Below are 12,063 nucleotides of genomic sequence, written 5' to 3' on the forward strand. Positions count from 1 at the left end.
TTATATGTATGTCTAGCTCACTATATCATACTCTATTAAATTTCACGTTATGTCCATTAAATAATAATGAACTCTATCTATTTCTTCGTTAGAGTGGGACACATGAGACATACTTAATAATCAATTTTCGTTAGAGTGTGACAACGTATATGAGACATTCATTCAGATGTTCTATGCACATGAAATATGATCTACATACATTGCATGAACTATGAAATATGAACTGTATACTCACATTCGTCTTCATTTTTAAAGCTCTACCTCATACACTAATAAAATTCCCATTAGATTTATTATGCAATAAAAAAAAAATTTTATTTTCATATTGTAGTGACATAGCATCTTTTTAAAAGAGATAAAAACAAAATATGAAAAAACGAGAGAGATAAAAAAAAAGTCAATAGGAAAGAGGGATATCATGTGATATCATATGAAGAATAAGTAAATTATTCTCATTATGCAATCGAGTCCAACCTAATGTGTAAAACAAATATGAATAACCAATATTTACTAATCTTTGACAACAACAAAAAACAATCTTTACTAATTTGGGATTTTGATCTTCCATATATGCAGTAGAATGAAATTGCAAAGTATTACTCAAACTCATCTTGGTTTTAACTGGATTATAAAACGACAAATATTAACCTTATATGATTTTGAACCAAGCTTAATTTGTTAGTTCTAGAGATGCACTTGTTTACTTTCAGACTATCCAATTAAAGCATATATATCATCAAGTCTCCAAAGTTTATTATTCTCAAAGTAGAAGAACATTAAGCTCATTGAAGCAAGAGATAACTTATCAAAACCTTTAGGAATAAGAATCCAAACAAAAATTGGAATCCAAGCTATATATATATACACACAATGAAAGCGCGCAGAAGCATTTAAAGAAAGGTGGGCTTATGAGAACTTGACAAAGAAGGCATTTGGAAGCTCCATCTTGCAATTCCAAAAGCCTCCCTCTTCTGCTATTCACTCCAAATTAACCCCAAGTTTTTTATTTTTAGCACATCTTGTAATAACATAAATTACTGTTTTGTATACCACACCAGCACACCAGGGCAGCAGGGGGACTTTCTTTGTCAGCAGGCAATGGCTTTGGGTCTGGCTAGCTTCATCTTCCTTCTTTGTTCAAAGCTGTAACAATTGTTGGCTGCTTCAAGCTGGTTGATCCCAAACAATTCAAATTTCTCTGGCAAACCCATCAGGAAAACCCCAAATACAAAAAAAGGGGAATCAATATTTTCTTTCTGGCTGTGCTTGATTTGGGTTGTTTGCTGGCCATGGTCATGGTCTGGGGTTTAATGCTGGTTGAGAAATAGAGGGTTGATGTTTATTATGCAGATTTTGACCAAAACAAAAAAAGATGTTTATTATGCAGATGCAGTAGTCATAGACTCATAAATCAGAATAGCAGCCTTTTTGGAAGTACCTACCATTTACTGTCCTTTTTTTTTTTTTGTTTTTTTTTTTTGCAACACCTTACACAGTTACACCTACGGACCTACCATTTAGTGCTTAACTGCTCACCTGCCAGAAATATTGGCAAAATGATTTAAATATTTTTCCGACACAAGGAGGTAAATCATTTTGCCGACACAAGGAGGTAGATGACCTTCCCAAATACAGTAGATAACTAGATATACATTACAATTTTTGCCTTTTTTGGGTCCTTGGACAGAAAACATAAAAAAGCTCTAGGACCTCTTAGTTCTTATGAATTAGACAATCACTGGAAATGATTTTTAACTTAGGGTGGCAATATTGGCACTCTAAATATGTCATTCTACACTTTAAAATATATAATTTTTTTTTTTTTTATATTTGGAGTGTAAGATAACTTTTTTGGAGTGCCAATAACATTTTCCATAAAAACCCTTTTATAGAATGGGTGAATAATCTATATAGTTATGAGTAATAATTTCAAAATAATGGTTAATGTTAATGTCTTGATAAGAAGGAACTTATTTCATACTGAGATTAAAAAAAAAAATGTTTAATTATGTTTTTATCATTTATAGTTTTAGTTGATTCTTAGTTCATCACTCAGATGTTTATTTATTTTATTTTATCATCTACAACTATTTTTCAATCACACTTTATCTTTCTCTGTTTATTTTGTTATCCAAGCTGTCAAAAATACTGACATGGCATAGGCATTTTTGTCACCAATATTGACTGATTAATGGACATAATGAATAAAAAAGTGTAAAGTGGAACACAAGAAATAATTTTAGGTGATAATGTAAAACAAATAAATATTTAAATAATAAAGTGAGAATCAACTAAAATTATAGACAATAAAAATATAATTAAGCCTAAAAAAACAAATGATATAAAGAGATATGAGTTTCAAAACTGTGGGTGGCTTATATAGGTTCCTAGTCTACTAGATTGCTCTATCATCCATGTTCACAAATTAAGTTGGGTCACATACTTTCATTATTAGTGAGCATATGTTTCGACCCATAAAAAAGAAAAATAAAAAGTGAGCAAATGTACAATCAAATTAGGACCTCTCGGTAAATACGAAGAACAACAAGGACTTGTATGAAAAAAAGAACTTTGGCGCCATATCAAAAGCAAAATAGAAACTTTGCCGCCTAGCGAGCATTTTCTGAGTTGAGCTTATATCGAGACAGAGTCAAAGTACTAAATGACAGAATGCAGATGTCAGCCACGACACGTGTAAACACACGTATGCATATATTAACCTATTTGGCACACTCGTTTGGGGTGTAGCCAAACACATGTTGCGCGCACTTTAATGCAGGTTAGTAATTCGGGTTGAGATTTTGGGCCGATATCAGGCTAACCAATTAGAGCCAATTAGAGAGTTAGATTTAGACCCCCCCAAAAAAAAAAAAAAACAGGTAGAAGGGTTTGGGTTGAATTTGGATATAACAAATTCTCAACTTGAGCTTAACCCAAATTTAATGGAATTCTATTGCATTCTATCACATTATGTTATGTAATATTTGAGTTAGTAATTTCTCAATATAAACTCAACTAATGCTCTTTCTAAACCACTCAAACTCAACATTTTTTTATAACTAATAGATGTTGATTATTTAAATCCAATCAAATAAGACTTTGATCTAATTTATAGGAGAAATTTTTTAATATGATTATAATACTGTCACGTAATATTATTAATCAACGTGTTATAATATAAATAAATTAATAACATTATATCACACTTTTAGGTCGAACTACCAAATTATTGTTGTCAACGTCTTTAAACACTTAAATTAATGAGAATTATTGATTCTCATTTAACCAAAATGAAAATAAAAATAACATTTCCAATAAATTTATTCCGTGAAACAAATGCTTCCTACAACTCATGGGCTAATGACAAAATAGAGCGGAAACTATAGTTTGTTGCTTTCACAGTTAAAGAGTATCACATTAAAATATGAAGAAAAAAAAAGCACATAGAATATTTTAGTTTTTTTTTTTTTGGTCTAAATAGTATATTTTAGTTTCAAATTGGTAGTCATCGACCATAATTTGGGCTTCTCCGCTGCCCAATAAGTCAAATGTTATTACTCAACTTTTGGAAAAGAATATTTATACCATTGAATATTAATGAGTTGGATTTGGAGCATGTCAAATTTTCTTATAAAGAATTCTAAAGGTGGATTGTGTTTAGGGTGATAAAGAACACTTGAACACACAAAAGCATTTAAGTAGGAAATTAGGAATAAGGGGGAGAATCCCATCGCATTTGAACTTGTAATGACCCCCCAACATCAAATTTGTTTATTGACCGATCTAATGATCTGTCATGATATATATCAGTATTTTAAATAAATGAAATTTAAAATGATACTAAATTTAAATAAATAAAACACTACCACATTAATTATTTTTATTTATTGAATAAAATTTAATAAAAAGAGATATACGCCATGATTGAGAGTAAGGGTGATCTTCATGGTAAGTTAAGTAGGTAATTTTTTTGAATCTGCAAATGTTGAAAGTTTCTAATAATATATATGAAAAATTCAGAATCCCATGTACATAATTGGTTTCGGGTGTGAAAATCTCATAACGTGCCGTAATTAGATGAGCATTCTTGGTCTAATAATAAGTCGTGATGGGAACTCAAAAATCTTATGTAATTTAAATTGAAAACCCTTTTGGAGGAGGTTTGCCTGTCTAGACAAAACTAGTAGTGTCTACACGTTAGGAGTTAGTGACTGAGCAGTCGCTTCCAGCCTTCCACATCACACTGAATAACAGCAACTTGGCATTTAAGTCAATTGCATCTTTAATTTTACACCAGTGATAACCTCCACGATGTAAAAATGGACCTTTTGCAGTTTGCTTCTTCTTTTGTTTATACTTTTTTTGAGGGAGGAGGGAGGGAATATCAATATCCGATGTCAATTAGACAACATAGTGCCTCTTTTTTTTGGGTCAGAGAATATAGTGCTTATTCACTATTCAGTGGAAGGTGTTGGGTGGGCCCATGAAGTGGGAAGTCTACATACAATTTGATCCCCCTAAAAGAAGGTAATGGGCCCATGGGATGACTGATGATGGCCCACCTAAGGACTATGGCTAAAGCCTAAAGGAGTGAGACCCAAAACCAAGCATGTGCTGCACAGTCCAAGTCTCTGTGTCCAGCACATGACTTCATCATCTTTCTTGGGTCCAAAGATAATGATACATATGTTGGCCCTCTCCCTGCTACTTTCATTTCAATCATACAATGGCCTTAAGCCCCAAAATTTGTTACACATTTAAGTGTAACATCAAATTTGTTACACATTTAAGTGTAACATCAAATTTGTTACACATTTAAGTGTAACATCAAATTTGTTTACTAAATTTTATTTATTTAAATTTGAATTCACTTTTAAGTCTCATTTATTTATATCAGATAAGAGTATTGGTCATACCAATTGACAAATTTAGTAAATTTAACATTAGAACAATGTCTCACTCTATACAACATGGGAAAATTAGAAAGACAAGTCCCTTTCTTGGCCAAAAGAAAAGAAAGACAAGTCCCTTAAGAAAACAAAAGAAAATCCAAACACGAAAGAAAAGCTGAGCAAGAATATGTGGAACCATTTATGTATATATTAAAGGCCATCATCATTTTTATGGTTTACTTTCCTATCTCCGAACATGGTAGGCCCTTCTCTTTCAATTCCTTCGTTATCTCTACTCTTCTCTCATCTGTTTGAGTAGACACGTAACTCTTTAGTCTACTTTTGTAGGCTTGCAGTCCACTTGCGAATTCAAGCATTTTGACTCATCCACCGAGCCGCACCAGTTCAGTTGAAACTCAGAGCAATTAGTTTCAGTTATTTTTTACTTTTTGTCCGATAGTTTTAATTTTGTTAATTTTGATTGTATATTTTTATAACGATCTTAATCTAATCTAAAATGTTATTCCCATTTAATTTGACAATACAAATCCGAATCAACACACACATGTTTAGCTCATGTATAAATATTTTAAACACTTTTATTTTAAATAGACGGAATTAATGTGTGCCACATCAAATTTTTATCTTTAAAGTCGACGAAATTAAGGTGTTCTGGTTGCGAAAATACAAGACTAAATTTTCAAAAAACTACAAGATAAAAGTGAAACTGGGTAACAAAAATAAAATTTGGCCAATTTTTTTGTTGGCATGCGCAGCTACATGGCCAATAAAATTAAAAAATATGAAAAATGAAAACACTCTGAGACTGAGAGTAACAGTTAAACTGCAGGCAAGCCCACCCATTGATTCCTTCATCCCTGGACTGAATTTACCATGGGTCAGCACCATACTACAGGACACAGCAGCTAGCTAAAAAAACAAAACACTGTCATCCACACTTAACACTTGTTCTGTCCTGCTGTTAATTTACTATATTCATAATGGTAATCACTATTTATATTCATAATCAAAAACTCAAACTTTCTCACCGCCTTCCTTATTAGGATTAAAATAAGCTACTTTGGAAAGCTCTCATGCTTTTTTGGTTTAGATTCCTTTCTCTTAAATGTTATTTGCAGACTTGCAGTCTCAAGCTTGAAAATTCATGGCAAAGTAGCAAACCCCATGTGCGCATCCCACCTGTTTGGTCAATTTACTAATTGAAGCAAATACAAGAAAGAGAGAGAATTCCAACCCTTTGATTTTTTAAACCACAGAAATACTCAAACAAGTGCATGGCTTCAATACCATTCACACATCATTACAACTAATCACAATCATTGGCATTCTTACTCTTAGCTGAAAGAGTGAAAGGCCAGTCTTTATAAATGCCAGGCACTCTATCTCTCTGTCTCTCCCTCTGGCTCTTATATTTTTTGAAGTCTCTAGTAATTCTTTGCACACCCAGATATATATTGGGATCTGGGTTTTTATTGTTTTAGTACATTGTAGATAAATTCCTTGGAAACCCGAAACTTTTTTGGGATTTGTGCATCTGTGTTACATACATTTGAGCTTCTTGTAAGTGATCTGTTGTTGTGATACCTTCTCTTGGTGATTTTTCAGTCTCTTTCTGCTCACATCGTCAGAATCCTATGTTTTAGAGTGTTTTTGTTGCTCCACTTTGCGACTGCTTGACTGATTCATTCATGGGTGACCACTCTCTATCTGCATTTATTTGCATTTTGCTCCTTTTCTTTGGAGCTTGTTTTGCTTCTCCTTTACAAGATCAAGTGAGGGATAGAATCACACAGTTGCCAGGACAACCAACCAACGCGGGGTTTGCTCAGTACTCTGGGTATGTGACAGTCAATAGGAAAGCTGGGAGAGCATTGTTTTACTGGTTGACTGAAGCACCAGCAAATCGTCGACCTGAGTCTAGACCACTAGTGTTGTGGCTCAATGGTGGCCCAGGTTGCTCTTCTGTTGCTTATGGAGCAGCTGAAGAGATTGGACCTTTTCATATCAGACCTGATGGAAAGACTCTTTACTTGAATCCCTATGCTTGGAACAATTGTATGTATAAACTTATGATGCATATTCTCCTAGCTACAAAATTGTCAGCTTCTTTCCTTTATAAATTTGATTCTAATTGATTCTCAAATATTTGGGCAGTGGCAAATTTGCTATTCCTTGAATCTCCAGCAGGTGTTGGTTTTTCATATTCGAATACAAGCTCAGATTTGTATACAGCCGGAGACCAAAGAACAGGTTGTTATTCACTTAAATTTTCTAACTTTATAGAACTTACAGTTTTCTTCAATGTGTGAGGATTTGCATTTGGAAGATTCATGGGTTGTGTGAGTTCTGTTTCTTTGTTTACAAACTAGTTTATTTTGACATTGCTGAATATTTTGCTATCTGGGTGTCTTGAATTTGTAGCTGAAGATGCATATACATTTCTAGTCAGTTGGTTTGAAAGGTTCCCACAGTACAAGCACAGAGATTTCTACATTGCTGGAGAAAGTTATGCAGGTGCTGAATTACTTTACCTCTACCTATTTCCCTCCTTTTCCTCTTATAATTCATTTTCCCTCTGTACTTGATATGATGATAACGAGTTATATTTCGCTTTCAGGTCATTATGTTCCTCAGTTGTCAAAATTGGTTTACGAGAGAAATAAGGGAATTCAGAATCCAGATATTAATTTTAAGGGATTTTTGGTAAGAATGTAGGATTCTCTTGAATTGCAATTATGTGCAAATGTAAATTTTTGCCTTTTTCCTACAGGAGCGCTTGATACAACGAAAAATAAACTGAGCAACTTTATTTAAAATGAACTGAAATCAACTTTTAACCTGAAGATGTATTTCTTTTTGAGTGATTTTAATTTTCATTCTAATGAGAGCTTATAACAACGTGAAATTGAGCTTAGTGCCCAATGTTGTGGCAGCTAAATTAAATGGGTGTACTTATCTTGTTGATTTATTTCTTTCTGCCAGGTAGGAAATGCCGTGACTGATGATTTCCATGATTATGTTGGCACATTTCAATACTGGTGGACCCATGGTTTAATTTCTGATTCTACTTATCGGATACTACGAGTTAACTGTGACTTTGGATCCTCTCAGCATCCATCACTGGAATGCATGAAGGCCCTTAATGTAGCAGAAATGGAGCAGGGAAACATCGACCCATACAGCATCTTCACTCGTCCTTGCAATAGTACTGCAGCACTAAAGCGCAACTTGAGGGGTCATTATGTAAGTTCTTAATAAAACCTTTCTTTTCCTCACTAAGTTGGTGTTGGGATTTATCGTAACAGTCAACGAAATGGCAGACACAATAATGATTAGATCCAACTTACTGGTTTTGTTAACAGCCACTTCTCTCTCTCTCTCTGCAAACTGCAGCCCGAAATGGAGCTTATTTCGTGAGCCAGCCCAATAATTATACAATCTGCCTATAGTGTTTTATCCAAATTTGATTGTCTTTAGTGTGCATATTGGTTCTTTTTTTTTTTTTTTTTCTTTTGCCTGCAGTACATGCAGTTACATTGTTCAAATATTACCTGGTTCATATATGGTTGATGTGTGGTTCATATATGTTTCTCTATATTTGCCTCTCCACGTGCAGGATGGGCTGCACGTGAGGGAAGGTGGTAGCTTGACATATATTATTAGCTCATTCTCTATCATCTTAAGCTTTTATGGTACCGTGGTTGGCTAACAGACCTTATAGGAGTTGGAGAAAGAATAAAGAAATAAAGGAATAAGTAGTTTTAAATTTCATATAGATTTTAGTCAGTTGTCACTGCTTTGGTGTTTTCTCCTGTTAGTGTGCCAGAGAATATACTTGACTTTCTAAACTAATTGATTACAATAGACCTTGTAGTTACTCTTCACTCTTCTAATTAGATATACAGATTCGTCATATATTTGTTTGATATATGAAATTCTTCTGAAGGATTCCTATTGAGAACACATGTATCTCATTGCATTGCTTTTCCACAAACGCAAAGCTATCTTTTATTTTGTTTGTTTGTTTGTTTGTTTTTTTAAGTTCCCTGCCCTAAAAGCTTTTTAACTATAATTTGCAATATCTCTAGTTTCTGTGAAGATGAAAATTCTGATGCTGAGTTTTGTCACTGGTGGTACAAGTTGTTAAAAATTTCTTCCTAATATTTCCTAACTACATTAGCATAAATTTGCTCATCGTAGTCTTGAATTTGCTTAATGTGATCTCATTTATTTAAAACCATTCAGAGGGTCTGTGTTAGTTAATCTTACTCTGTTTAAACTCAGCCGTGGATGTCCAGAGCATATGATCCGTGCACTGAGAGGTATTCTGAAGTGTACTTCAACCATCCAGAAGTTCAAGAGGCATTCCATGCCAATGTAACTGGAATGCTCTATCCATGGAAAACATGCAGGTATGTTTTTGTTCTCGATATTTGACTTAGTTTTCTTGCATGTATTTGTAATAGCATTCTTAGATGAAGTGTTTATTCTACAGTGATATTGTTGGAAACTACTGGGCTGATTCTCCACTGTCTATGCTTCCTATTTATCGAGAGCTCATTGCTGCTGGTGTCAGGATATGGGTATACAGGTAGGTTCACCACACTTCCAAAGTCTTAAAAGTTCTAGTTTCATCTTCCCAGTTCTTATATGTGAGAAAATTGATATAACTTAAAAATTTACTTAGTCAAGAATCAAAGAATAAAAGTTGTTCTATTTTCATCTTCCCAGTTCTTAAAGAATTTACTTTGCTGATTGAAAGGAGTTGTTTCAGAAGCATGTTTCCTTTAAATTTTATTAGTGGGAATAAAAGGAAAAAAAAACATTTTTGTGAATCAAATTTCCAGTAGCTATCATGTCTAAACTACAAAAGGGCCTTGCTGTCACTGTAGTAGGATTTAAAATTCAAAAAGGCTTGCTATTACTACTTATTTTTTGGGTACTATTGTTTGCTAGCGTGTAAATTTTTACTGTCTTGTGGATGTGCTGACTGAAATTGGAGATTTCTTTCATCATTTTTTCTTTTCTGGGTTTTATTGTGTGTCGTGTAGCTAACATGGCTATTGATGAACTCTTTTTCTCCAGTGGAGACACTGATGCAGTGGTTCCTGTGACTGCAACTCGTTACTCCATAGATGCCCTGAAGCTACCGACCATTACCAACTGGTCCCCATGGTATGACAGTGGCAAGGTTAGTGCTATGGAGGAGATGTTCTTTACAACTAGAAACTTGAATTGCAATTTTATGTTTTTTATCATACTTCAGTCATAGTCTCATGAACATGGTAGCCTTTACATCGATTTTATTTTTATGTGCTTTTGTAACAACCATATTGTCAATAACTCGATATAGCCTTCTACCCTAATTGTCTGTTATATCTGCAGTAAATTATGTAATAAGCAGTTTTTTGTAGGACTCCATTCTTTCATCTTCTCAAAAGTTCTCATTCCTTTATTATATAGGTTGGTGGTTGGAACCAGATATACAAGGGGCTGACATTAGTTACCATAGCCGGAGCTGGACATGAGGTTCCACTCCATCGCCCTCGTCAAGCTTTCATTCTTTTCAGATCATTTTTGGAGAACAAGCCCATGCCAAGTTAATGCCATTCAATCTTATTCACACATTCTTGATGAATAAGCAACACAAACATCCGAAGTTGTAACCATTGTTCATATACAGGGTCTGGCAAAAGAAAAAAATAAGAGAAGCATTCCTCTCGAGTGCCCCTCTGTTCTTGCCCCGAGCAGCAGCGCCTTTTTATAGTTTTATTCTGCAGTTGTTCTCATGATATCATATATGAGAAGGAAATCATTGAAAAGTATGAGCAGTTAAACTGAAAGTTGGAATTCTTCCATACATAAATATATGGATTCTTTATCAAATATATATTCTTTATTGGGATTTCATTTATAGTGTAATTGGAGAACCTGGGTTTGTCATGACCAGTGTAGTTGTAGTGCTGTTTGTGATATTATATACATATTCTTCATAAAGTTGTGATGCAAATGTTCACATTTCTGAAGTATTATTGACCATCTTGTAATGGATCAGCATATATGTGTATGACATTTATGATCACATAATGATGCAATAAAAGTACTAACAATATAAAAAGAAGACATGCAGGAGAATTAAAATTAAAAGAACTAAAGAAGTGCTTCTCTGAGGGTCCAAGCAATGCCCAAAGTTTACGGCGGATGGGATGCTTGTTATCTTCCGATCCAAGAAAGTGTCCTAATCTTCCTGCTAGCTCTCAATAATAAACAATTTCTATAGGCTTTTTTACTCAAATACCACCTGAATTAAAAAGGGTGTGCTCAAATATCATCCAAACTTTTTTTCTTGCCAATTTACCACCTGAACTTTCACATATTGGCCAATTTACCACCTACCGTCATTTTAGTTAAATTTTCTGTTTATTTCAAGGGTATTTTCGTCATTTATATAAAAAAAGCATTTTAAATATTTAAAAAAAAATCTAATTAAACCCCCTAAAAAAAAGGGTATTTCCATTTTCTATTTTTTTAGTTTTTAATTTTTTTTCTAATTATATTTTTAAAAAGTTTTTAAAATAATAATATTTTTTTATTGTATTTAAGGGCAAAATGGGAAGTTTGGGAAATTTTTTGATGATTTAACAGAAAAATGGATGTTAGGTGGCAAATTAGCACATATTAATAATTTCAGGTGGTAAATTGGCAAGAAAAAAAGTTTAGATGGTATTTGAGCACACCCTATAATTCAGGTGCTATTTGGGTAAAAAAGCCATTTCTATATGTAAAGGAGTGCATGCTTCCATCAATGCACTTACACAAGTCAAAACATAGATAAGTCAAAAATTTTACTTTATCTCTGTTTTCTCAAAACATGAATTTATTATGAATTATCATGAAGAAGGGTCCTGTTAAAGCAATCAATTTGTCCCCCAGGAAAATCAAGATAATTTGGAGCTAGTAGACAGTTGGAAGAATATATAGCTCCAATTGAGCTTGTTTTAATTCTAATATGGATTTAGAGTATGGTTATTTAAAGTTTTAAACTATAAAATGGAGCATTTTACGGTTTTACGGTTTTAAGATATAAAATAAGCTTATTTTATTAACTACTTAGTAGTCTAGACTGTCTAGTTATATTTCTTCCCATAAC

General features: G+C 33.4%; 1 protein-coding gene across 2 annotated transcripts; it reads left to right on the forward strand.

The window, feature by feature from the left end:
- Positions 1-5,927: 5,927 nt before the first annotated feature.
- Positions 5,928-10,931, forward strand: LOC147290197 (serine carboxypeptidase-like 27). 2 transcript variants are annotated; one of them, XM_086235136.1, is made up of 10 exons: positions 5,928-6,287; positions 6,519-6,968; positions 7,068-7,163; positions 7,335-7,427; positions 7,531-7,616; positions 7,896-8,156; positions 9,198-9,325; positions 9,409-9,504; positions 9,999-10,104; positions 10,377-10,931. In XM_086235136.1, the coding sequence occupies exons 2-10, from the start codon at positions 6,602-6,604 to the stop codon at positions 10,515-10,517; spliced, it is 1,374 nt and encodes a 457-aa protein (XP_086091262.1). In that variant the 5' UTR covers positions 5,928-6,287; positions 6,519-6,601; the 3' UTR covers positions 10,518-10,931. The 2 variants fall into 2 exon arrangements, with proteins under 2 accessions (XP_086091262.1, XP_086091261.1); XM_086235135.1 differs by having other exon boundaries at positions 5,928-6,968.
- Positions 10,932-12,063: the final 1,132 nt, after the last annotated feature.

This window comes from Dryas octopetala, chromosome 3 (assembly GCF_963921425.1).
Source record: "Dryas octopetala chromosome 3, drDryOcto1.1, whole genome shotgun sequence".
In the NCBI taxonomy this organism is placed as follows: domain Eukaryota; kingdom Viridiplantae; phylum Streptophyta; class Magnoliopsida; order Rosales; family Rosaceae; genus Dryas; species Dryas octopetala.